We start from the raw sequence: 27,413 nt of genomic DNA on the forward strand, positions 1-27,413 counted from the left end.
CAATGAATCTCCATCAAATTTTGCATTAAGCTTGAACATTCCTCCGTGGAAACTACTCGGATGATTCAGAAGGCCACAACTATGGGCAACTGGTGATTGGCAGCTTCATCACATCAACATGCTCGCTCATGCATCACCTCCCATGCAGAGTTTTTGGCAATATATCAAATCACCCAGGTGACTCAGCCTCGCTATAGCCCAGATTGGGCACCCTGTGACTTCTGGCTTTTCCCAAAACTAAAATCACCTTTGAAAGGGAAGAGATTTCAGACTACTGATGAGATTCAAGAAAATACAATGGGCAGCCGATGGTGATTGGGAGAACTGTGTGAGGTCCCCAGGTGCCTACTTTGAAGGGGACTGAGATGTCACTGTCCTGTGTACAATGTTTTTTATGTCTTGTATCTTCAATAATGTCTCTATTTTTCCTATTACATGGCTGGATACCTTGTGGACAGACCTCGTATATTCATATCAAAGGAATGAATTCTTAAACTCCTTTCTGAGAGCTCGAGTCACTTAAAATGTACTAAGTGAAGGAGCTCAGGGACCTGAACAGGACTAGAGGGTAAGGACATGAAGAACTATCTTAGACCTGCACATCAGCCCTCAGTTTCAGAATACCATAGCAATTTTGCCAGATGTCAGAAAACAACAAAAGATTAATCCTGGTTTGGAGAAGAAGAAAGCCAGGGTAATTTCGAAATAGATTTAAGCCAGAAGAATATGATTAACATCCACAAGTCAACCCAAAATTTGTAACAGCAAGTAACCTTGAGCAAGTTACTCAACCTTTCCACATCGCAGTTTCTTCATCCATAAAACAGTGATAACACATAGCACCTACCTGAAAGGGTTTTTGTGAGGATTTGTGACTTAACAGAGGTAAAGCACCTGAACAGGGCGTACACACAGTAAATGCCTCATTAGTGAACAATATACCTTGACAAAAGTAAACGACAGCTGTAAAAAAGAGGGAGTGTTCAAAAGGAACACAACAGAAGAACAAGTAGAAAGTCATAGAACTGTACCAGAGTACAGACAGACCTAAGTGTGTTTTAAGAAAAGAAAGGTAAAACAGAGGTCACGAAAAAAAAAAAAAAAATCAGTGTTTACTTCTAAATAAATATATGGAAAGATAATTATATTTTGTATTTAACAATATTTAAATAACTTCCAATCAGTTGACATTACCCTAACAAAAGTTATATTAATAATAAATAATCTTCTTCTTGTGACACAGAAATTGGAACCCCATCAATGGTTGGTTCAGCTTGCATAAGTCACAGCTGGTTGGACACAGTCCCTGTGGGCATGCCATTTCATCCAGACTGGACGGTTCATTAGTCATAATTACTATAACTGTACAGCAGAGACTGCAGTTTTATCTCATCATACATCTTTGATCAGGCTGCTTCAATTTCTGCTTCATCAGCATACGAAGTTACATTATTGGAGGTTTCTATTTTCAATCGGTGATTAACACAGATTATGCTTTATATCAAAACATGTATTTGGTCTTCACATTTAATAGCGAGGGCCCAGATCTGACCACCATTTGACCTCTGATATTTCAAAACCACCTAAACACCATGAATCATCAACTGAAATCCAGAATGTTACAAAGAAAATTAAACAAAGAACTGACCTGTGTTAAAAGCACAAGATGATTGCACTTATCTAAATTGAGACTAACATATTTGCTGCAGCCTCTCATTAAACATTAAATTGCACGCCAGAAGAACACATCATACATATTTATTGTTTGCACTGTCACTTTCGAAAGACTCATACCACAATTAGTGTTTCTCTCAAACTATAAGCTACATAAAGAAATTTCCCATGAAGCTTAAAGACAAAGTAATGTAGAAGATTGTTCAAGAAGGTTAAAGAACAGATGGATAATATACTTCACTTACTTCAGAAAGGAAAATGTTGCCAAAACATGGTTCAAATGCAAAATACTGAATGAAATTGATGTGTCGGGCAATTTTTTCCTGCTAAGTTATATTGGAGAACAATAGGGACTAAAAAGCCCGTCTCACTATTTTTGCGCCTCACTATTTTCATGTGCAAAGTGTCCCCACTGTAGGCTGCATGAACAATCATAATCGACAGTTACATGCAGGCACTGAGGCTGCAAAAATCCCAGAGTAATTAGTGTTGTCTGAATGCAATGACATCTGTGTTCTCATGGTTCTCAAGACATGTCAGCCAATAAGATGTATATGAAGAAATATGACAAGCATTGCAAATGCCCTTCTGAAAGGTCTTACACTTTAGGGAAAAGCTGAAGAAATAACACATGTCATCTTCTTTTTGTAACCAATATATTTAAGATTAAAAGATCTAAAAAGATCTTTTGAGTCATGCATTCTCTTTTTGTAACTAGAAAGTGTTTATTCAGGATACAGCACTGCAGTATGAAATAAGCCTGCTGCAAGTCTGTCTCTTTCTAAAACTTTCTTAAATACAAGTGATCCCATGCATTGACAATGTATGTTATGTGCCCATTCCTGTAGGTAGCAAAATAGGGAACATAACTTATTAACATTGCTTGATTTCTTTACATTCAACTTTAAAAATAACATCTTTTAGTAGTAGACATAAAATAGCCTCAAATGTGTTATCAAGTGCCTTAGAATTGTGTTTGTGTTTTTCAAATAACAGAGAATGCCAAAACGACTGCTTTACAAAGCCTTTGTTGCAGGAAACCTAATGCTTTTGCTGAGTAGTGCCTATTGCAGAGTACTCTCTGTCTAGTCTGTAGCCATAGTGGGAGCATGCACTTGCTCCAAGAAAGACATTAGTCATCATTAACAGAAGCACTGACACCAAATCTAAGTGCCTCTCCACAATGACCAAGTGGCAATCATCTTTCTCTTATACTGTCACTGCTGATTAGGATTTTCTTTCATGAAAATTTAATTTGTCCCTCTTTCTTCAGCTTTTTTTTTTTATTCCTGGAAAGACACTCTATTCAGGGAAGATAACAAATATAGCCCAAGAAGCTGTACCTGTAACACAGCTAAGAATATAAAGGTTACAAGATTCTCGGCTAAATATTTTATCTAATCCAATAGAAAAACACAGATGAAGTGAATGATTAATAAACAGGGGGAAACTGATTCTAAAAGGATTCTTGCTTTAACAATTTGTAAGCCTTAAAAGGTGATTAATTCAAGAAGTCTGAATAAAATTTCTCTAAAAATTACATAATCCCAAAGCTTCCTTAAAACTAAGATTATAATATTTCAGTAGTAACCATCCTTCACTACATTTCAAATTTATATTCTCTGTTCCTCAGAATAAAAGATGGGTATTCACACAGACATATCAGTGCAAACTTAAAAAAATATTTAAGCATCTATACTGTAAGTGTGCATTAACCCGCTGTGGTTTTTTTGGGTTTTTTTTTTTAAGGAATTTTCAGTTGCATGGGACAAATGAAAATGATTCATGTGGTCACGCGGGGTACTCTGCAGCTAGATGATACTAGACTTAAACTCTGGCTCTGTACAATATCACAGTGTTAAACAAGATATCACAGTGATAAGTTATTTAAGGAAGTTTTAAAAAACATTTACTTTTCTGCTTTATTTCAATTTGTTTAAAGTTTTCAAAAAATGTAAGCATGTGATAGTTTGCAAGGAACCTGGTACAACCCAAACTCCCACTTCTAGTTATAAATATTATCTTCTCTTTATGTTACTTACATTTTGTAACAAAATAGAGGTTGGTTTAAATTTAAAATATCTTTAAATTATTTTATATCCTTTTAGAACACGCAAACTTTTAGTCAAAACCTGTTACACTTTTGCATTTCTGTGAACACAAATTGTATCTATCTTTAAATGTAAATACCCATATGAAATGCTGTTAAAACAAAAATCAGCCTCACTTCTTTTTAAATTCAGAAGCAACCATAATTCATCAAACTTTAATCATTAAATGTTCTATTCCTGACTATTTTATTGTGAAAGTAATATAAAACGAATTCGAAGGTCAAATAGCAACTGCTTGGTGGCTAATACATCAAATTTACAAATGGGTCAAGTTCTTTTTTTTTTCCTACTTAAAATTTGTCTGCAGTTAAAACATTTAAGAGAAGATTAAAAATTCAAAAGGATTTTGAGAGGCAATTTCTAACTGCTGAACTTTTATAACAGGGATAACATGATTAAATACAGATCTAATCTAAAATAAAAGCAAAACTATACCATAAGAACTTACCTTAATTAACCTTAAAGAATATCTTTATAGCTGACTGGCTCGTATCTTTATTTCTTAACTAAGTAAATATGCTTCTTAAATTCTCAAAAGCTTAAAAGCAAACTCTGATTTTCAGAGTTGCACAGACTTATCAAAATCAAAACTTCAAAAACTTACAATATAATTCTTAGACTGTCTCTTGCTAGATCCAGGACATGTTCAAGGAGAAAAGTTTAGCTGTATAACTTCCACCCCTCAACCTAAACCACCAAGTCACTTGTCAGTTAAAGGTTGGGCGATTTATTGACCGCCTCTGGATGCATACTGTCAGTGCTGAAGGAAATATGAGAGAGGGTTGTCGCTACTGTTCTGGAGCTCATTGATAATGACATACCTGCCTCTGTCACCCATTACCCATACTACAAACTACTTAGACCTAACTGAAAAATCAATAGTCTACTTGCACTGGTTCCTGTGGCTGCCTCCTTTGATTGTCAGCTCCTGTCCAGGGTCAGCACTTACATGAAAGGGGCTGTGACGCCTGATGCTTTCGGGACAACCTAACGATATGAAACTAGCCAACAGAACAGTAAATTCTGTCTCCATGCCCTCCTCATCAATTAGGCTCTGACTAGGCTTGCCTGTAGAAACCTGACCTTTTAAGTTTAGGTGAATATGGACTAGTTGAACACACCATTGCCCTCAGCACTGAGCCAGGAAATCTACTGACAGGTTAAACAAAACAGAAGGTTGTAACTGTCATAATTTGCATTGCACTTTCACGCCAACAAGGGTGTTATCAGTAGGGGCAAGCCCTGGAACACACAACTCCAGCACCCTTAAGCCACGCCACTCATAAATTTTCAAGTGAAGTGAGATAAAACATAAATTCACAAATAGCAATGCATTTCTCATCTCTTAGTCTTTTAGGTTTGCACTTTGCAAACTCACAGAGTGTCCATCAACAAATCTCTCAGTGGTCATCTGGCACTTCTATTGCATTAATGAGGAACTTCCAATGAATACAACATAGAAGTAAAAATAACTCTGCCAAGCGAAAAACTATTTTAGAAAGAATAATACAGAAGACAGACTGATTGAGCTATATCTCAAAAGGAGAACAATTAGGTCTCAATATGAGGTCTTTTCCTGCCTCACTTCCCTCTTTCCAAAAATATCCACAAGCTTAGACAGTAAGTTACTGCATAAGTGAAGGGAGGTGTTGAAATTATTTCCTACCATGCTACTCTGATACAGCATCTTTTACAGTTTGAGGGAAAACGAGGAACATCTGTAAAATAAAAGATGTTAACACTCTTATGCTTGTCAGATCTTCTGATGAAAACAAGAGAAAAGCATGAGAAAGCAGTATAAAACTTTACTTACTTTAGGGACTCGTGTTTTGAAAACCATTTCCCTGCTTGGATCTATCTTTTAACACAATGTGAATATGGTAATATTAGAGTTGCTTAGAGCAATGTCATTTCTCTAAGGAGAAGGCTGATAATTACCATTTTTTAAAAAAGTTAATTGTGAACTTGAATTTTCTTTTTTTTTTTTTTTTTTAGCTTCAAGAGCTAATATTTACAGGACACCTAGTTTTAATGAAAATGCCAGAAACATTGAGAGTCAATTCAACATTTAAGAGAAAAACATTCCTCCTAAGGTTGTGACACCTTTAAACAATGTTTTTCTATATATACAAGAATACACAGCCTGATTTTTTTTTTATATTTTATGACCTAATGCCTATCAACAATAATCATTATACTCTTAGAATTTATTCCAGTTTGCTATGGTTGTCCCTCACAATTGTCTGCATTCTATAATTTGTAATATATTTTCCTTAAATCTAAAATATGTAATATAACCATTTCTAGCCTTATCCTTTTCTATGGTTTTTTAATGTTCAAAAATGTCATGTACCTATAGTAAAGCATCACTTATGTCTAAATTTTTGCAGAAAGATTTCTAATTTGAAGTTAAGTAATAAGATATAAACAACTACTTTACTCAAGTTATGGTAGGATATTAAAGATCTCTGTATCTAGAAAAGGTAGAAAAAACTCCTAATCAATATCCCCATTTAACAACCGAAAAAAATAGTGAGTAGAGACAGTTATTTAATCAAGTTCACTTAGATCATATGTAGCCAGCCTAGGACAAAAATTTAGGGCTTTTCCCCCACTGTGGACTGACTAATGCTCTTCAGACATGACCATATTGTCTCCCTTTACTTTATGCATGTAAGTTATGTGATAGCAACAACCTTATATTTTAAAAAAATACATAGCTCTGTATCATTCATTTTTAATGATGCTACACTTTATAGAAAGTTTTGACCAATTTGCAGAAAAGATTAGAAGATCTGTAGAGCTTTTACCCCACAAGGTACCATAGAACAAATAACTATTAGAAATAGCAGTTCTAATTAGGCATGCTTGGAACTTTTACTTATCTAATATGATGATTAACTGCGCATCTGGTAGCCTTTCAGGTCCTTTGTGTGTACCTATCTGATAGCAAAGTGAAAGGGCATGGATAGTGTCTGGTCCCAGCAAGCAAATCATGTGAAAACAGTCATAGCCATAGATCAAAGATTTTTCACTCTAGCGAGGCTGATTTAAACCTACTCACCCAGGTTTTGTCTAGAGACAAAACCAGGCAGTAAGTAAGAGAATGGCTCTTCAGGACCCAAAGATAATAAGGGAAGATAGAAAGGAAAAAGCTCAGAAAAGAAATAAACTGGCAGAACCTTGATAGACACAGGCCAAGAGAGCTGTTTTATAGCCTAGCGTTATTTCAGATGGTTAAGGAAAAGTTTCCATTCTTTAGATCATCAAATGCTATTTCATTTATGCCACAACAGTATCTTCTATGCCTAGATCCCAGCCAAGGAAGGGCTTCTGTTATTGTTTAACCACTACAAGGAATCAGAGAAGCCTCGCAGCAACCATTTTTACTCTAACTCACAATGTCTGAAGGAAAAAACAGGCTACTTTTTTAACATTTCCATTAAAAATAACAAAAAGTCTATTAAAATTTTCCTGAAATCTTAGCAGAAGATCGACGTCAAATTACTACTACTACTAATAACATAGATGAAGTGCTGAAGAACCAATATATTTTAAAATAAACTAAGATGTTTAAACTCTAGTTTCCTAGAGAATAAGAATAATTTTTAAAATAACCTACCAATAGGATATGCTTAACAGATAATTTTAAACACAGGCCAATAAAATGTTTCAAATAACCAACAAGAAATACAGAATGTGATGCCAAGTCTTATATTCTGACCTCAGTACAGCTCAGTACTGGCATGGCCAACATCCCCAGTCTCAATCACCTGTTTCATAAATGTCTGACACTGATCACAGGGAAAGTAGAAATGGCTATGGGGATGGCTCCACGATCCGAGGAAACGCAGTCTACATGTGAGACAGTGGTAGTAGCTTATTAAACTAAGGATATAACACCTTCTTTAATCCTTAAAATTTGGACTTAGCATCAAGTTCAATATTGGCTAATCCTGATTTTTCTATCTTCTGTAAGTGATATTAAAAGACCAGTAAAATTTGGTTCTCCTGGTAGAAGAACAAATAAGAATCCACAAATTATATAATCATTCCCAAAATAGTTAAGAACTGGCTCTACTAAAAGTACCCTCTTGTTTGTTAAAGATTATATATAGTGAGCTATGAAAGCCGAAGTTACTTGACAGGTAAAATTTAATATTTACCTCATAGTACATTAGTAAGTTCAAATTGCTAAAAAGGAAAGAAGGATGAGAGGGAGGGAGGGAGGAAGGAACGAATCTTATTCTAACTTTCCAAAACAACTGTTTAACTATTTATGGAAATAAAAGAATAGGTACAACTAAAAAATGTATATATTTGAAATGAGAAAAAGCAAGATGATTTCTCGGTAAGACCAAAAGACATATATCAATATAAGTGAGACTATAATAAGTTCAAGGCAATACCTTCTGAAAAATACCTGCTGAATTAGTTTGAATCTTCTTAAATTTCATATCCTAGCTCAATAATACAATAATATTTATTTTTCAGTCAGGCTAAAAGCTGTTTACTTCCATTTTCCTGAGTACAAGTTCTTTGCTCTATTGTTGTAGAAAACGTTTTGGTAAAATCAAATTCTATACAGCTTAATAAAGTACTCATATGTGCAGTTGTTATTCAACTTGAGGGGAAATTTAACATATACTCTGAATTTTCTCATCTTATTAAAATAATGTAAGAATTAGACTTATGAAAGTCTAACAGGTATAAATATCAATAATCATATATATATATATATATATATATATATATATATATATATATAGTGCAAGGTAACTCAAACTCAAAAGTACGTAAAAGCATTTTTTCCAGTATAGTTTGATAGGCTTATTATGAAAAGTTAAAGCTATTGCTTTTACCTGACAGAGCATTATCTTAAGTTCAAACTCTTCCAGTGACAACACAAATATTCTGGTGTTACCAATCAAAGAGATTACAATGTTCATTGTTGTTGTTGTTGTTTTTTAAGCCATTTTGCAAGAAAACAAACCAAAAACTTATTCCAGCAGCATTTTTGACCATTTAAATTTAATAGGCACTGCAGTGATCTATTCAAAGAAAGTATTCAGTTACTGATTATTTTCTAGATTGAGTCCAGAATAATAACTATCAATAGCTTACAAACAATTTCAATGATACTTCAGAGTTTGGGAAAATGAGATTATTTCACAAAGTTTTTTAGATGTGGTTTTACTTTGACTCTTAATACAATGTGAATAGTATACTTCTGACAGCGTTGTTGTTAAAGCTTCTTATAGATATTTTATTATAATTATTTCAATAAAATTTCATCAACTAATGCACTAACAAATTATCTGGGTTATTTTCTTTCTGTTTTGACTGAAATTTTACATTCAGAAACTTAAACAGTTATTTCCCCATTTATATTTTGACCAAAAGGATTCTTTTTTTAAAAAAAATCCAAATATTTTTACAAATATGTTGAATCATTAAGTATATAAGAACCAAAAATTTAGCAATCTCAGAGATGTTTCAAAGTTAGATTTTAGAGAGTAAGAACCTATACAGAAAAACATGTGGTCCTTTGTTTTCCAAAAAGTAACAATCCTTCAGAGTTGGGTTTTTAAAGTCAATAATCTAACTACTTTTGAATACTTAAATGTTTTCCTAGAAAACAATATCAATATCATACAATCTAAAATCCATACACTCTTCAGTGAAGATTATTAAAATACTTTATGCTCTTGCTACAGATAATAAAATAATGAATATCTCTGTACTCTCAATGATAAGATAAAGTAGAAAATGCACTGAAGTTTAAATCAGTAAATACATGTCTAAGTAAAGATCGGCAAAAAATAAAACAGCTTAAGGATTCTGTATTCTTGGGAAATGTAAACAGGATTATAACTGTCAGATGTACAGAAGCACTGACTTCAGCCATTAGTTTGGTTTTGCTTCTGAGAAACACAACATGAACTACTGAATCACTTCTTTTCAAATCCATACATTCCCTCCAGCAGTTCCAGCCTCATCAGCAGTGCTGGAATGTACAAAAATGACAAGCTGAGCGTCCGTTTTCTTTTTTCTCCCATACTGTTTGCCTATAAATGGAAGACAGGCTTCTTTCTCAAAGCATGTGAGCTGAGGCTGTGTAAGGCAACTGCTGAAGGAAAATATAACTGAATTCTCTATGCAAAAAAGTATCAAAATTGGATTGTTTCCTTCCAAGAAAAAGTCTGAGAAAATCAAATACTGTAGGTTCTTAGAATAAAATATAGCATTAGCATTAGGATTCTAGCATAATTGCCTGTTATTCTTCAATTAGAAATACTTTCAGTTTTTTAAGTATTTGGTCAATTCATCACCTTAGTTTAGCACCACTCAAGGAGCACTCAGTTCTGCCTCTAATTTTAAATTTATAAAGGTCCCCAAATTCAAATATGCCAATTTTCTTTTGAAAGTATCTTATTTGTATAAATAGTTAAAATTTTATTTCCAAGTTTCTGCCTTGTGTGTTTCAGTATGAGAGGAAATTCAATTAATAATTAAAAAGTTATTTAATCATGATCACATGAAAGCGAAATGTAATGTGTAATCTGGCTATTCTTCTGGAATGGAGCTTACACATGCACATTTAAAAAAAAAAACTAGCACAGTAATTGCTAAAACTTGACTCACTTTTTAAGGATACAAGAAATTTTCAGACTAAACTTTAAACATATTTTAGTTCATAGTAACTAAAAACACCCCACCTCTGTTTTACCATCTAAAGGTCTCATAAAATGTCCCTAATGCAATGATGATGAAGGTAAAGCCTAGGGAAGTAAGTCTGAAGGTTATGGACTACCGGAAACACAAAACAAAAATGTCCAATCACACCCTGAATGTCCTCCTCTTTGTAGCAGTGTCTGCAGCTGGCCCAACATCACAGGTCTGGGCAGAAGCATGCTGATGTTGGCACTGCCTAAACCAAACAAACAAGATGTTTAACAGTCAAATAAAATGTCCCGCAGCCTCCCTAATGAATTTGTCAAGGACCATCAGAGTTCGCTCCCCCTCTTTTGCCTCATTAACTCAAGTATGATGAGACGGATTATAACAAGAGAATACAGATCAATCGGTCTGAAGACTTGAAGTGGCTTTTAGCCTCTAGAGTTTCTTTCTCTCACTTGGTCTCCTTTAATAGAATACGCTATCTCCTGCAGAAGGGGCTGCCACTTCGTTTTAATACACCATCAAGGAGCTGCTGATGGACTTCTATACTAACATACATAAAAGCAGAGGTGACAGGGGCTCTTCAATTACAGCCTCCTCGGATACCGTTTCCCCCTTCAATTATTCAACCAGAGGAAGAAGGATCCGCAAACACACAGCAGAAGCAGCTCTCAAAGCAGAGGAGCCAGAGTGAGCTGGGATGGGGGAGGGGGAGAAGGGAACTAGCAAAAGGGAGCATTATTTGCTGAAAGTGTTTAAGTTTATTGCTCGAATGATGTTTCTAATTAGTACCGCGGCAATAAATTAAAGTCGCCTTTGTTTAACTGATTTATTATTTACTAGAGCATCTACCTTAGACAGGGTAAATTGGTAATGAATTGTTTTTAAATCAAAACATTTGTAACGTTTTATCATCCCTCAGCCTCTGTTGTAAAAGCGGAGAAACGCGGGACAAGGGTGCAACGAAACTTAGTTGCGCCTGACAGAGCCGAGAGGAGGAGCGGGCTGTCAGGCCAGGGGTGGCGAGAAGATCGGCGTGACCTGGGCCGCCCCCACCGAGGAGAGAAGGCGTGGACCGGGGTCCCCGGGCACCCGCCCGGGCGCCAGCGGGCGGCCACACCGGAGTCCTGAGGATGGACTACTGCCGTCACGCCCGGGCTTTCTGGCAAACACTCGCTCCCGGGGACGTCTCTGGCCGCACCAGCCCACGAGCGAGGCCGCTGGCGGAGCAGAGGCGAAGGAGAAGCGGAGACCTAGAGGGCTGGGGATACGGAAAGCTCTGCACCCTCTGGCCCCGCCACGAGTCTCCACCCAGTTACTGCTCTGGGGAGAAGCTGCTATGGACCCTTTCCAGGCTGGTCCCACAACTCCCTCCACCAAAGCGCCCATACTGCCCAGGAGTGCGTCCCAGGGCTCCGGCGTGACCCACAGGCAATAGTACGGTTACCGACAGAGTCTGGGCTTCCCACACGCATAAAACCCTGAAGACGCCGCGCCTCAGCATCCTACGGCAGCCAAGCACCCCTCCGCCCCACGAAGGCTGGGGTCTGGAGGCCACCCCAAGTCTGCCCCTCCCGAGAAGTTGACTAAAGCTCTGCATCCGAGTTTTGAGTCTGCTTACTTCTAACTATTCTTCCCAACTCCTCACCTCTGAAGACAGATTCTAGGAATATATCCGACTTGACTTTTTTTAAAGGCCTGATAGTTCTTTATAAAGGGATTTAGGGCAATGAGATTGAGTGGTTGACAAGGTACCAGTGGACCCCACCAGCCAAGTAATAAAGGACTAAGAGGTCCAAGGATCTGACATCAAAGAGAAGAGAGAAATAAACTTCCTTTATGCAACTGAATTCAGGTTCACCTGGTCCAGCTTTTAAGAAAGCCAGGCAAGCCCTCGCAAGGGGTTTTGCAAAAGTGGCATACCAGGTTTTGCAAAACAAAGTCTTCCCCAAAGGGCTTCATAGAGTTTTATTCTTACAGCATCACCAAAGAATACAACGTCCCAACTCAAAATAATCCCGCCTATTTGACTTGTCTTAAAAAGACACAGAAACCAGACAGACACCCGAGGTTCAAACATATACCTTCAATACTACCCAAATCACAAACACTGTCATAGCTTTTTTATCTGAAAGTAGCAAAAGGCTAAAATGGGCACAATACGTGTACTAAAAGCATACGCATGTTCTTCACTGAAATGGCAAGAAAGGAGTGACGCTGCCTGTGTAATCAATAACAGGATAGTTATAGATTTCTGCAGCAGTGAAGTCTTTTAAAAGCGAAAGTCAATTATGAAAATAAAATACTTTTACAAGTGAAACTGTATTGCTTGAGAATATGTTCAAAATTAGATTTACAACACTGACATTTTAAGAAAACTTTAACTCAGGCTCAAATTTACGTCCCTTCATTTTTAAGTTTAAAACAGTTTGTGGCTTATTTTAATTTAAACATGTATACAACAAATTCTACCATCTATAAATTTACACCATCTCTCAAAATGTAAACACATTTTCTAATAACTAGTTAGTCCTTGTAACAATAAAGTAATAGCATTATATAGTATCTGAATCTTAATTATGAAGTAATAATTATCAAGCGAGGTACCTGCACTTCTTTTGTCCTGCCCCATTTTTCAACAACATATGGGAATTGCTGAAAAGAGATTTATAGTCAAACATCCCCACCCCATATTCACCCCCCCCCCCCAACTGCTGCATATAGGTAGCAATTGCTCTGGTTCTGGGCAACAATGAGGGGGAGGCAAGACTTTGCAGGAGGAGAAGATGTAGAAAATGTTAGGTCCTTTCCCAAATTCCCCGTCCTGCTCCCATTTGCCTTCAAGTGAAAGTAATTTTGTTAGAGTTTGCATCTTCTTCACAACATTGATAGAAAAAAAAAAAGTGAACCTGTCTGAACCACTGCTACTCTCCCTCGCGTAATTCCAGCCATCTCCAGGAAGTCCTTCCTATATAGACTCTTTTTCTTCCTTGCAACTGATAAGAGAGGAGGATAAAAAAGAGGGGGCTGTAAAATGTGTGTATTTGACTTCTACTATCTCCTATTTTCTTACTTCTCTCTTCATCCCCTTTCTTTATCAAGCACAGCGGTGGCTGCTACCGTGGGCCGAGCACGCCTGTCTTCTCTCGCGGATTGGCTAAAGCAGTGACAGCTTGGATAGCGATTGTAGGAACTGAAGCTCCACCTCCCTCATGATGGCCCTGGACCATTCATAAACTAAATAACTCCAGGAAACGGCAGGGCAGAGAGAGAGAGAGAGGTGAGGGGGTGAGAGAGAGAGAGAGAGAGAGAGAGAGAGAGAGAGAGAGAGAGAGAGGGAGAGAGAGAGAGAGAAAGGAGGGAGAGAAAGAGGGAGGGGACAGAGACCTCGGAGGGGAGAGGGAAGAGAGACAGACGTCGGAGGGGAGGAGGGAGAGACACTCAGAAAGTGGAATCTGCACAAGCAACCTAAAGGGGGAGGAGAAGAAAAACCCTAGAATCATTATAACTAAACCCCAGATGCAACGCAAGCAACGACTTCGTCACACTAAAATAGATTTTGTGAAGGCCAAAATTGTAAGTTACCAAGCAGAAATGAATATCAAACAACTTCCAGCGGTTTGCACCTAAAGACAAGAAGAGCCCGCTGCAAACAAGCCCAATCCGAACAACGCCTCCAGTAGGCAAAGAGGAATACCGCTGCCATACGACCCCCCGAGCGGCGGCCAGACCAGCACGCTGAGAGTGCGGGCATCTGCAAACCTCGAGGGTGCCACGGACGGAGGCGCCCTGCGCTGCTCTCTGGACATTAATTACGTCCTTCACCTTCCACTTGGGGGAGGGTGAGGAGAAGGCACTCACCTAAGCTGAGTGAAGAAGTCCTACCAGCGTGGAGAAGTTTAAGAATGAAGCACTGAATGTTTCGCTTTTATTTTTAAATTTACTTTGGCACTTAAAAGACCTCATTTCCAGATTTCTGGGCAATCTCGGCTGCAGACATCTTAGCCTAACCTCTTGGTAACCAGAATTTTTCTTCCACCTTCTCTATTTTTCCCCCTGCCCTTTATCTCTCCTGCAAGCACATCTTTATTTTACATATCAAGGGAAAGCAAAAACAGTCTCAGCAGGTACTTTTCTTTTGCAAAGACCACCTTCCCCCCCCCCCCCTAATTTCCTGGAGAAGAAAACGGGTTTCGTAAAGAGGGGAGGAAAAGATCAGGCCGGCTGTAGCATCCGCCGCCAGCCCAGGTGGAGAACGAGAGTGGAAGTAGGGCTCAGGAGGAGCGCACTGCCTCTTTCGCAAGCCGCAGGGCCACCACCAGCGCCTGAGCCTTGGATCCCTCAACGTACTGCGAGACGCCGGTGTACAGCCCGGACCTGTGCCCCAACATGATCGCCGCTCAGGCCAAGCTGGTTTACCAGCTCAATAAATACTACACGGAGCGCTGCCAAGCGCGCAAGGCGGCCATCGCCAAGACCATCCGAGAGGTCTGTAAGGTGGTCTCGGACGTGCTAAAGGAAGTGGAGGTGCAGGAGCCTCGCTTCATCAGCTCCCTGAGCGAGATCGATGCCCGCTACGAGGGGCTGGAGGTCATCTCGCCCACAGAATTCGAGGTGGTGCTCTACCTAAACCAAATGGGCGTCTTCAACTTCGTGGACGACGGCTCCCTGCCTGGCTGTGCGGTGCTCAAACTGAGCGATGGTCGGAAGCGGAGCATGTCTCTCTGGGTAGAGTTCATCACAGCGTCCGGTTACCTCTCCGCGCGCAAGATCCGTTCACGTTTCCAGACGCTGGTGGCTCAGGCGGTGGACAAGTGCAGCTATCGGGATGTGGTCAAGATGATCGCGGATACCAGCGAGGTCAAGTTGCGCATCAGGGAGCGCTATGTGGTGCAAATCACCCCGGCATTCAAGTGCACCGGTATCTGGCCTCGCAGTGCGGCACAGTGGCCTATGCCTCACATCCCCTGGCCCGGCCCCAATCGGGTGGCAGAGGTCAAGGCCGAAGGGTTCAACTTGCTCTCCAAGGAGTGCTACTCGCTGACCGGCAAGCAGAGCTCCGCGGAGAGCGATGCCTGGGTGCTACAGTTCGGGGAGGCTGAGAACCGCCTGCTGATGGGCGGCTGCCGAAACAAGTGTCTGTCGGTGCTGAAGACGCTGCGGGACCGCCACCTGGAGCTGCCAGGCCAGCCGCTCAATAACTACCACATGAAGACGCTGCTGCTGTACGAGTGCGAGAAACATCCGCGGGAAACGGACTGGGACGAGGCTTGCCTGGGCGACAGGCTCAACGGCATCCTGCTGCAGCTCATCTCCTGCCTGCAGTGTCGCCGCTGCCCCCACTACTTTCTGCCCAACCTCGACCTCTTCCAGGGCAAGCCCCATTCGGCCCTGGAGAGCGCTGCCAAGCAGACCTGGAGGTTGGCCAGGGAAATCCTCACCAATCCCAAAAGCCTGGACAAACTATAGGGTGCTGGGGACTGCTTGAAAAGCGACACAAACGGGAATGCTCTCAGCCACCCAATGCACGACAAACAGCGGAAACTCCGGACACAAACTTTGACGTCAGCCACCTGAAAGAAACAGGAGCCAGGCAGCAGAGCTTCGTGAATTCACAAGCCAACAAAAGAGAGCAACCCCGCCAACAAACCAAACGCCACGAAATCACATTCTTGCACAAAAGTGATCGTTTTCTTCCAAACAATGTGAATTTAAAAGGTCACACAAAAGAAGCAATCGGGCTTTGCCACCACAAAATGAAACCTAAGGTACATTTTCAAATCAATGTATAGTAGTTTTTCTCCCTTTTTCCTTCTCTCCTTCCCTGTCCTTTCTCCTCTCCCTCTCCCCCCACCCCTTCTCTTTCTCTCTGCCTCATTTCATTCTGTTTTGGGTTGCCTGAATGTTGTCACCAAGTGAAAAAAAAGTATTTAATTATATGTAAAATTTCTCTTTAAAAAAAAAAGTTTTTGCTGATGTTAAATGTATCTCAGTGCCAATGTCAGATTGTGCTCCTCCCTCTTGCACCTCTACCCTTGCCCTAAGCAGTCTTGTTGAAAACAGTAATAAAAATATTACTTTACATTGTAATTGACTGTTTGTGGATTGTTCTTAAATGAAGGCAGTGAGATCATATTTACAATTTACAATGTAAAGATGTGAATTTGAGGAGCTAAATACAAGAGGCTGCCATTTGAACTCTTAATATGCAAAATTTACAAATACAGCACATTTTATAGATTTAACCAAATTCCCACCAAAATCCTTAGGAAAGAAAAAACTCAATTTTACCCAACTATATATGTTTGTTCTGTAGATTTTAAGATTAAAAGTAACATCTTTCACGTTTGAAAAAAAGAATATTTTATATGGAAGAACAGATTTTGATCCTCATTGTTTAAATAGTTCACATTAAAAATTAAGAGATTTGCTTTTTATGCCATAACTTTAAAATATCCACTTTAAGTCTGAAATACAAAGGAGATACTTATGGATCTTTTCTGAATAGTTAACACAATCAGTTGACACTTCTCCTTCATTTTTTCCCTTCAAGTTTTAAATACTAAAAACCTAACAGTTAAATCAACCACGCCAAAAAAGAATAAAAAGGTTACACCAATATTCCTTTTCCTAGCAGATGGTAAATATGACCAATCCAGATTTATGAATTACCTCAATTTTTAAAATGGCTTAGTTATGAATGCCAAAACTATTGTCATTAAAAAATATAATTCCCAGAAATTATGAGAATTATTCTGAAGCTTCTTATAGGTAATTTAAACAAAAATAAATTTTTGATACAAATTGTAATGACCAAAGACATATTTTCAAGAATTTACACATAGGAAAAGTACTTTCCTACTCTCTCTGCCTTCTTAAGGTAACAATCCCAATGTACTCGTTACATTTAAACTTTAAGAAATGCTTCTTTTTGAAACAGGAAAATAACTGGTTAGAAAATAAAATAACTGGTAAAACTGAAAGTGTCCCAGAGGAACTGGTTTGTCTTCGTTATACTGGAGGCAGCCCTGTACTCCATTAGATATGCTAATGATGAGGTACAGGTACAGCATACATGTCAGATGTCACCCTATAATATATAAAATTTATTCTTTAAATTATCTCAGGTTTTAGTTTATTCAGAAAACCCATGAATGAGAGATAGAAAGAAAGTTGTTCTAAAAAAGCAATTTTAAAGCTGAGAGGAAGAGTGGGGGAGGGATGAGCAGCAGGACATCAGGGATGGATGGAAAACAAGGAAGGTACTCAGGGCTCTGTCTCCTGGTTCACTTGACAAAACAGGCTTAAGTCATAAGAGTCCCTGGTGAAAATTCCCTCGTAAAAGTAGTTCTCAGAAAACTAAACTTTGATCTTATCAGTTCTAAAATCGTCTCCACTCTTTCAACCTATGTTATATCTTTTTCTGGTCTCTCTTCCTGGAGATGTAGGACAAACTCACTGTAATTCCAAGTAGGTTCAGACAAACACACTCGTTTTTAAACAATAAAAATGCATTTATTCTCTGGGGAAAATGTTCTAATTTTTAAGAACGTTTTCAAAGCAAGTAATGGGTGCTTACATTTACAAAGAAATTATTTAAGGTCAGTGTACACTCTAAAAGATAAAAATGCTATCTTAAAATGACCATTTTTTCTCTCTCTAAAGTATTTACAGTGTTAGAAACATATCTCCCTCCAGTTATCCCAGAAAAAAGTTTTTAACTCTTGATAGGAAACAAAAATTCCCCGAATTTAGTATCTTTTCCCTCCTTTAATTTACTGCAACTAAAAAAGAAAAAAACTGCAACACAAGTGTCCTTATTACACGATACCTTAAAGCACCAATGTCCATACTAAATCAAAAATTCTTCCAAAAAGAAGCTGAAAAACTCTTTAAATATAAATTAGCAGAAGTTTTGATTTCTGTCATATTAGGCAGGACACTGTGGCACAAAACAATGTCTGTGCTTAAGGTAAAAGACCCCTCTATCGCACAAGCAACAGGGGGAAAAAATTACTTTAATGATGCTGCACAGAATAAGATCAGAAAGAAATAAAAGTTATAACTTCCCCCAAAGGAGTAAATAACTTTAAAGAGCCTAATTGCAAAGACTGGCCAAGATTCTAACATTGAGTACAATTGCTTAGACACCTTTAAATCACAATTTAGATTTAAGCCATGTGTGTCCAAAAGCATAGTCGAATATTTTGATTTAAATTTCAGCCTCTCAAACTCACAAACTACCATAAATTAGAGAAAGTAAGTAACTTTGGTTACCTTTCTTTTCTAAAGAAACTAAAATACATTTTCAGACCTTTCAGTTCTCCAATAAAATAAAAGTTTATTCCAGGTGATGCAAAATCTGAATTACAGTTTTCTCCACATTGGATCAGCTGAATTATCAAGGTCAAAATGACCTGTTTCATTGTAGCCTTCCATTCATACAGTCTACCAAATCCTATCTGAATAAAGGCAGCAATTTTGAGACATTGTGCTAGAAAAAGCACATAATACAAGAAAGCATTGTAAGTTTTCAATAAAATTACATTTTCTTCAAGTACTTTGAAATACTTCTAAATCACTAAAATATAATAATTCACATGATTACAAAACCAAGGAAACTCCCATCAACAAATTCATAATGTACATATGTGTACATTATGCATATATGTGTGTAGTATGTACATACACACACACAGCTATCAGTCTGTAAAATAAAGTATTCCAATTTTTTAAACCACTTCTCTTTCTACAGGATACTTATTTTGCTCATTTTAAAAGAGACTGTTTCCTCTCAGAACAAATTCGACCATTCACTTTCATAAAATAAACCCAATTTTGGCTTTATGGCTGTGCTACAGATGTTTCTTAGTAAAATAAAGTTGCCGAGGTCTGAGAAGTAATCAGAAATACATTTTAAAGGGGAAACTACATTTTCATTTAAGAATAGGAAATTATGCAGTGCCTTATAAAACTGACTACAGGTAATGGGAAACAGAGGTATTCATACACCCACAAGACACACTCGCATGACAGGTAGAAAGTCATGAAGACAAAGCAAGGAGACTGACATATTGGTCTTATATCCAGAAAATATAAGGGCTAAACAAAATAATTCTTCTCTCAATCTCACTGAATTGTGTAGCTTAATTTACCCTGGACCCTTTGATGTAAAATATATTTATAGAAGATACTCCCTGAGGTTCACCCCTATCCTTGAATGAGCTAATGATAAAAGCAATTAAGTGGGAATTGTTTTTGAATCTAAATGAACTTCAATAATCTAACTAGCTGGTAAGGGAACCATAAGCTAAATATAATAGTTGCCTTGCATAGAGGCAGAGGAAAATCAGCAAGAATTTCAAACTAAGTCTGTCAGATTTTACCAATGCCAATCCTACTTAATAGCAGCACACCAGCCCATAAAATTCCATAAAAATGAAACCCGCTCCTCATCATCTCACCTTGGGGTCGATATTCTTGAAGTTGGGGTCCTCTTCATCCACCTCAAAATAGAGTTCGGAGGAGGTGACAGAAAGAATGCCCTTCACTACAACAGAGGGGGCCACAAGCTGAGCTGGTGTGCTCAGGCTAACAGGACCTGCCAAAATGAAAAGGCAAGCCGCACAAGTTAGAATGACATTTTTCAAAAATTCAATAGATACAAGCAGAAATTTTATTTAATTAATTTTAAAATTCTCACCTCCAGCACCAAATTGCCTGCCAACTCCTGCACTTACAAATTGTATCCCCCCAAAAAACTTCCTCCAAAAATGCAAAGTTAGAATTCTCATACTAAGAGATTTATAACAGATGATTACTTGTACCAGTAAACTATGATGCAATTATTTTGAAGGGAGTCCGCAAAGGTTTGGTCTAATCTCCTGGTAAAAGGGCAGCACTGCCTAAGTCCATCCACATTCCATGTAGAAAACAAGCCTCAGGCTATCAAACAACATGGAAAAACAACCAGGAGCAAGGAGGACTGAATAGGCTCCCAAGGCCAGAGGTTAGCTCAGAGTTTGGCTGAGGCATGATTACAAAAAGATCTCTAGCTTATTAGCAAAGTGAGAAACATTGCACCATATTCTCTAGTAAAGATTTTGTGCCAGGCTGACATAAAACCTCTTCCATAACAACTTTCCCCATGAAAGATTGGCAAAAATACTTATTTTCTAAGCCTGCCTTTCCACTGTTAAATATTGTTCAGTGCTTCCAAATCTAATATTAGTGTAGTTCAGGGACTCTGGGAGTAAACAGCTGGAGGGTGGGTTTCCAAGTGAATGAATTTTTATTGGAATAATCAAATCTCCACAGGGCTTATCAAAGAGACAAATCAGCCTGCTACTGAAAACAAAAGATTCAATACAGAGAGAAGAGCACAAAGTGTATTAGAGCTAAACCTAAAGTAAGGACCAAAAAGAATGATTACGTTATATATACATATATATTTATGTAGAGATTGATGTAGTAAGAATTTGAAATCCCATGTCAGTTTCTCATTGCGCAAATCCTCTAGGTGAAGAAAACAGCAAGAGAAGATTGGCACTTAGAGGTCTGAATTAATACAGTGCCTACAAACACGGCACACCTATTCAGGTAATCAATGGGTGAATAAGTGTTTCAAAATTCAGATGAATTGACATTTCCATCGATTGTGAGAAGGGTGTTGGTCCTTAATCTCACATCAATCTTAATGTGTGCCAGCAGGACAATAGAAGGGATGCTCTGCGGAGATCAGAGCAGGTTTTGCCCTCTATTCCCAACGTACAAATACATTGTGTCTGCAGATGGGCAGCAGATAGCTGCAGAACAGCCATGATTTCCCAAAGCTCATCCCTATAAATGGATGAAATAAGCAGCTATGTGTTCTTTTGCTGTCTCCTTTGCCCTCTTTACATTAGCATGTAATCCTGAGAAGAAATAACATTTTTTCAATCACTCTCAGACATTCAATTACAGGGTAAGCAGACAGCTGCAGGAGCTAGGGCAGCCTAGGTCCAAAAGAAGACCCCTGACAATTTCCATTTCATTTCTAACCCACACCACTTTATTAGTGTGGATTACTTCTTAATCCTATTGCCATTGTCAGGATTATATAATTAAACTCCCCTTTCACCTCTATTACTGTATGAATGCATTACTGGTAGCAAGAATGGAAGCAAATAGAGGAGGAGGAAATAGGTAAATAGATATGAAGGAAAAAGACTAGAAAAACAGCACTGTCCACCTTACTCCTTATTCCTGTCCAAAATCCCTTAACACTACGCTCCAATTAATTCTATTTTACTCAACACAGAGGCTTATGGTTCATCAGAGAAGATGCCATCATCTGTTTTTGCTTTTCATGAGCATTCATTGCGTAGCAGTACAGGTTCCAGATATATGTCATTAAATATAAGATGTCTAATGTCTTCTCTTAAATGAAAATTATCAAAATACATTATATAATTTTTCCTAAAGAAATCATAGAATCTTTCAGACTTTTCTCCTTGAGGGACAGAGCCACAGGCATTTAAAAAAAAAAAAAAAAGCCATTTAATGAATGACTAAAATTTCAGGCTAAACAAGGCTATTTTTCCCATAAGGGAAGTAAAACTGAAAATCTGCACAGTACAAATCAAAATTTCTACATCAGGTAAAATATGTGAAACTTATGTAAAGCCATAGCATTCTTGAAATGGATTTTTTGAGAGAGTTAAATATATATACAACATGTTCACTAAGACCTGTATATCAAAGCAAATAGCTCATCTGCCTCCAAGATTTCTTTACAAAAAAAACAGTTGCCAGAATTTCACTTATAACACTCATATTATAGAGGTTAGGTAACTCCCATGGGATGTAAAGCAATTTTGTTTTGTTTTTGCTTTTGAACTTTTTTTCTTTTTCAGTGGAAATTATTTAACAAATAAGCATATTGAATAAAATAGGTAAACAAAGGAGAAATTGTTGAAGATTAGGAGGACAATGTTTAGAGGAACAAAAATTATTTATCTAAAATAATTATGGGTGTAAACTTAGTAGCGGTCACAGCTGAAAAAGTAAGTAATTAGATGCTTATTGGCCCAGGGCTGGCAGAAATAGCTGCCCAACCACTGAATTTACCGGCGAGATTCTCTAAATCTTTCTCCTCCACGGATGACAGAGTATCGTCGTCGCCTTCCAGGAGAACCTCGTTTTCTGAGTTCTGATTTCCTAAAGCCTGACTCTTGATGGACTGCTTTCCTTTAGCAAGGATATCTTCATCTGCAGCTGAAATGAAAAGGAAACAAAGCTGTCCATCAGCCCTGGGAAGAGCACTTTGGCAGAGGGGCAGGGAACTAAGGTAAGGTGAGGTGGCCGGAGGTGGTCAATCATTTTTACAGTCACCCACACTTGGGGAAGTGACTGGGATGGCACACATGCTCCTTCTGACAAACATGATTCCCCAACCTAGGTGAGCGTTCCCCCAAACAAGCACCCTAATCCCATTAAATGTGACCCCTTCACCACTCACCAAGCCATTTACTTCCTTATAGTTAGGGCTGGAGAGGGTTCAAAAGCAGTCCGTTTTTGGAAATGTCAGTAGAAAAAATCCAAAGTTACATTTTACAAATAATACCCACCTAACAATGAAAAATAAGAAAGACTGATTCATTCCGGGAATACTACTTTATTGACAAACATTTTGAAATGGCTGTGGAGGGGAATCCAGAAGTAAGGAGGGTCAGGGCCAGGAGAGAGTCACAGCCAATGAGGATTCAGGCCAGGTCCTGTAGCCATGCCTGACACACAAAGCTCTAGCAGTTCTGGGAAGCTGTGTTCTCTTGCTCTTAACTCCATTCCCCCTCCTTCCTTCACCTTGCCCTTGCCCACAGTTCACCCCACCCGCACCCCCACCTCAGCCCTTAGACAAATATCATGAGCAAGGCAGGGTGGAAACTAAGTGGAGGCTCAAACACTACCTCCTCCCTGTGTTTAAGCTAAAGGGCTAAGACACCCCGGGGGCAACCATAACAGAAAGTCTGGGATGAGAGGCATCTGGGCAGAGAGCCTCTCACTGCCTGAGCTGCAGCGGCCTGTGGAGAGCAGCAGCACAGACTGGAGGCGCTGTTAAGGCTGCAGGACAGCAGGGGACGGAAGAAAGGGGACAGCAAATCCAAGGAGTGAGGGAAAAGCTCTGCGGAGCACCTACGGCCTGCAGTGGAGCCACAGACGGGAGCAGAGGTGCAGCCGGAAGGAGAAAGCACTGAAACTCACAATTCCGACTTCAGAACCCCACACCCCTCTAATGACTCCTCTGCTTTGAGCAGCTTTCTTCTTAAGAAATTCGTAAAACCAGGCACCAACTGCTGGATTGTGAATTCTGAAAGCTCATAGTGTCACATAAGGGAAAGTTTAGCATCGTTCTTCCCTGCAGTCCCTGTTTCCAGCTAGGGAAATCCCAGAGGCAAAGCACCTGATCCGCCCAGGCAGCAGCTATTGATATGGAAATCAGACGGCCGGGCTCTCTGCTCTCCACTGCAGTTTCTGCCTAGGCATAAAGTCCAAAACCCACAAAGGATAAAGCGCTCAGTTTGCAGGAACATGAGTAATATTTATGTATATAATTTATGTCAAATAGTTCAACTACGTGTACGTTACCTGGTTAACCTGAGAAATCAAAGGTTTGTTGAATTTAATAGGTATGGTTATGGATAATGTTAAAAGGTAAAAGTTTATTTTTATCATATTTATTATGAGTTCACCATATATATCATTTGCATACAATACTTACGGCACTACTTAAAAAAAATAGGCGCTTTCTATTAAATAACGGAAAGAAGCTTTTATATTTAGCTTTGGATACCCTCTATGTGGTAAGTAAAATCTTATTTTTCTACATTGCACACATATGAAATTCTCAATAAATATTTGAAAAAACTCTTAAGGATCTATTTAAATGGCTTTATTTTTTACAAGCTACAAATAAACCCAAACCCCAGAATTTTTAAGAAAATAGCAGTATAAGTTTTTATGTCATTGTTTGCGTTTCAGGTATTTATATTTCCTTACTATGAAATCATAAACACTGCCCTTAGCCCAAACAAGACCTTTCCCAATTTACTAAAAATAAGTTGGTCACTGAGAAACACAAGTGAAATCATCATCTTCTACATTTTCTTATAAAGTACATTATAATTAATTAACAACTGCCACTCAAATTTTAGTACAAAATCAGCATGTTACATTCTCATTTCCCAAATTTAAATTCCTTTGTCAAAGCAGAAATAATAATAAGGCAAATATTAAAGAACACTAATCATGTGCCAGGGAGTATTCAAAGCAACCCTCATCTCATTTCTCCTTTTCAGATGAATAAACAGGCTCAGAGAAGGTTATATAACTTGTCAAAGGCAACACAGCTAATAAATAGAGTCAGGAGTCTGGGGCACCAGAATCTGGGCTCTTTCCCACTATGCAAATATGTAATTTACTGATTAGTTTACTATTCATACATTTCACATAGTTAAGTCAGAATTATAACAAAAAGTAAAGAATAAAAAAGAATTCATTTCCAAACCTAAATCTGATGAACGTATGCCAAACATATCTAAAACAACTCAATTCAACACCTTGATCATGACTTTGTCTGATTATTACCATACATGTTGTGAAGTACACACCAAGTTGATTTGGAAAAAAGAGGGAAAAGAACCCTTTAATCTGCAAACATTTACAAAAAAAAAAAGATAGTAGCCAGTGGCAATATAAAATAGCTCAGTAAATAAAATCACATTCATTTAAATGACCATTAAATATAATTTTTTATTCCTTACAACTGGAATTAAAATGTTTTTAAATATGTTGTCATCATGCTGACACATTTAAAGCACAGTAACTTCTGAATTAAAATTTTATGAAAAAATTGTAAAGTACGATAGGCCTGCTATACACATACAAACACCCACTTTTTATTTATTTACTTATTTTTACAAGCTCAGATTCTGGAATTGTTCAACCTCAACTGAAAAACCTCTTGTCATGGAAACTATGCAGCTTACTGATACTTAGAATGGTTTTCCTGTAATTAACTCCCCCTGAGGATTTTAAGTTAGCAGCAGTGAAATTACCAACAGTACTCTAATACACACCACATGCGCTGGCCTTCAATTCTCAATGGTCTAATAGCTTTCTGCTAAAGAACTTTGTTTTCAAAATTAGAACGAAACTGTCCCAAGCATAAAATAAAAGATAATTATCATGTTTATGTGCTGGAAAAGTATAAGGTAAACAGAAGTTTGCCTTATACTTAATCAACCATTGAAACAAGTACCAAGTATTCTGATATATCTGTGAGTATATTCTATGCTTGTATAAAAGTTCAACTGGATGAAGTCAGAACATACTTTTGGTGCAATTTTAAAGCTTTATTCAGATCTTTTCTGGCTAACAAAATTACTACCAAACATGGTAACTGCTGAAAATTTCATATCACTATTAACAGATTGCCTTCATCTAATCTCACATTTTATTCTGGTTTAATATTTATTCTAATTTAACTAGAGGGCAATTGTTACATCAATTGGATAAATTTGTCCAAAATGCTTTCTTTGAATCATGACTTTTGATTCATTGAAGCTAAGAGCAATAAGAGGACTCAGAGAAAAGCTGGTCCTCTAAAAAGTGAAGTTCATGTTCTTTAGAGCTAGGACTGGACATGAGTTGATTCATCCATTCAAAACAGGCTAGGTAAGCAAAATTAAAACAGAATAAGAACAGAGAAAACTCCTGTACCTATGATATATAAATCTCCTTTGAAAAGTCCACTGCACCAGTGAGCTAGTACTAATCAATAGTCCATGTTACAGTAAAAGTTTATACATTAAGAATTACCCACTTTGTTTAAAACAAAAGATTACTACTGAAATAACAAAGTGACCTCCAATGTACATAAAATAAATACGGGTATCCATTAGCGTGATGTGAAGGACATACCACACTGTTCATTCTAAACAGGATACAGAGAGAGTATCTTATACACGACTATTGTCCTCAAGTAATTCTACTTTATATCGCTTGTGCAGTTTCTAAAGGGTTCCCAGTCAAGGAGATTTACTCTAGGAAAAATGAGTGAAACTACAAAGGATGATTAGAGGAACACACCAAGTTCATCTCCTAATGATCATGGATTCCCTGAAGTGTTAGATAGAGAACCTAGTATATGTTGACCCTAAGAAGGAAATAGTATCTGGCATTATGAAGTTATGAGAGAATGGCATCATTTAGGATCTTTACATGGTCTGTCATCACTACAAAACCAGATGAGGTATTTGTATCACTCCATATGATTACAAGATACTTTTTAAACTACATTAAATCCTCCTCATGTATTTCTAGGAGCATGCACAGTGTCTACAAAATAAAAATGTCTTGAATTCAATAGGATCCTACCGCTAAACTCTTTTTTGTGTTTGAGTTAAAACTAATCTTTCTACTATTTAAAACATATTCCATGTGGCTTTAATTTGAATATAAAATTCCCATTATATTTAAAAATGGATTTTAGAAGACAGCAGAGCACAATGGTTAAAAAAAAATCTGGCTAATCATGGGTTAACCTGGGTTTGAGCCTACATCTACCAAGAATTATGTTGGCCTTTTGTTTCCTCAGTTTCCTTTTTTGTAAAGAATAATCTTAGACTAAACTTTAGCCTTAAATTCTTCCCAGATCTAAATGCTGTGATAATAAATAACTGACAAAATGGATTCTGTGCATTAGGAGAATGTTAAGAATCATTACAACTGATTTCTAATAAATTTTAAAACTATAAAATGGAAGAAAATGCCCCAAAGAATCAAATATCCACCTCTGCTTGCTGCTGCTAATTTCCATAAAGAATATTTAATCATAAGAGGAAGTATTAGTTTTAATTTAAAAATATGATGCAGTTTCTGCAAAGTTAAAGAAATCTCCCTTTACAA

At 37.8% G+C, this 27,413-nt stretch overlaps 2 protein-coding genes across 2 annotated transcripts in view; one reads left to right on the forward strand and one right to left on the reverse strand.

The window, feature by feature from the left end:
- Positions 1–27,413, reverse strand: part of LRBA (LPS responsive beige-like anchor protein) — a 530,437-nt gene that overhangs the window by 216,729 nt on the left and 286,295 nt on the right. The window contains exons 39-40 of the mRNA XM_090287960.1: positions 22,575–22,721; positions 19,931–20,067 (exon numbers count right to left, since the gene is read on the reverse strand). Coding sequence (XP_090144086.1) covers positions 19,931–20,067; positions 22,575–22,721 — 284 coding nt within the window. The remainder of the gene's footprint in view (positions 1–19,930; positions 20,068–22,574; positions 22,722–27,413) is intronic.
- On the forward strand, positions 14,630–16,556 carry MAB21L2 (mab-21 like 2). Its single transcript, XM_090288384.1, has one exon. The coding sequence runs from the start codon at positions 14,856–14,858 to the stop codon at positions 15,933–15,935; it is 1,080 nt and encodes a 359-aa protein (XP_090144510.1). The 5' UTR covers positions 14,630–14,855; the 3' UTR covers positions 15,936–16,556.

The sequence above is a fragment of the Furipterus horrens genome, unplaced genomic scaffold (assembly GCF_987537825.1).
Source record: "Furipterus horrens unplaced genomic scaffold, mFurHor1.1.pri manual_scaffold_10, whole genome shotgun sequence".
Taxonomy (NCBI): Eukaryota; Metazoa; Chordata; class Mammalia; order Chiroptera; family Furipteridae; genus Furipterus; species Furipterus horrens.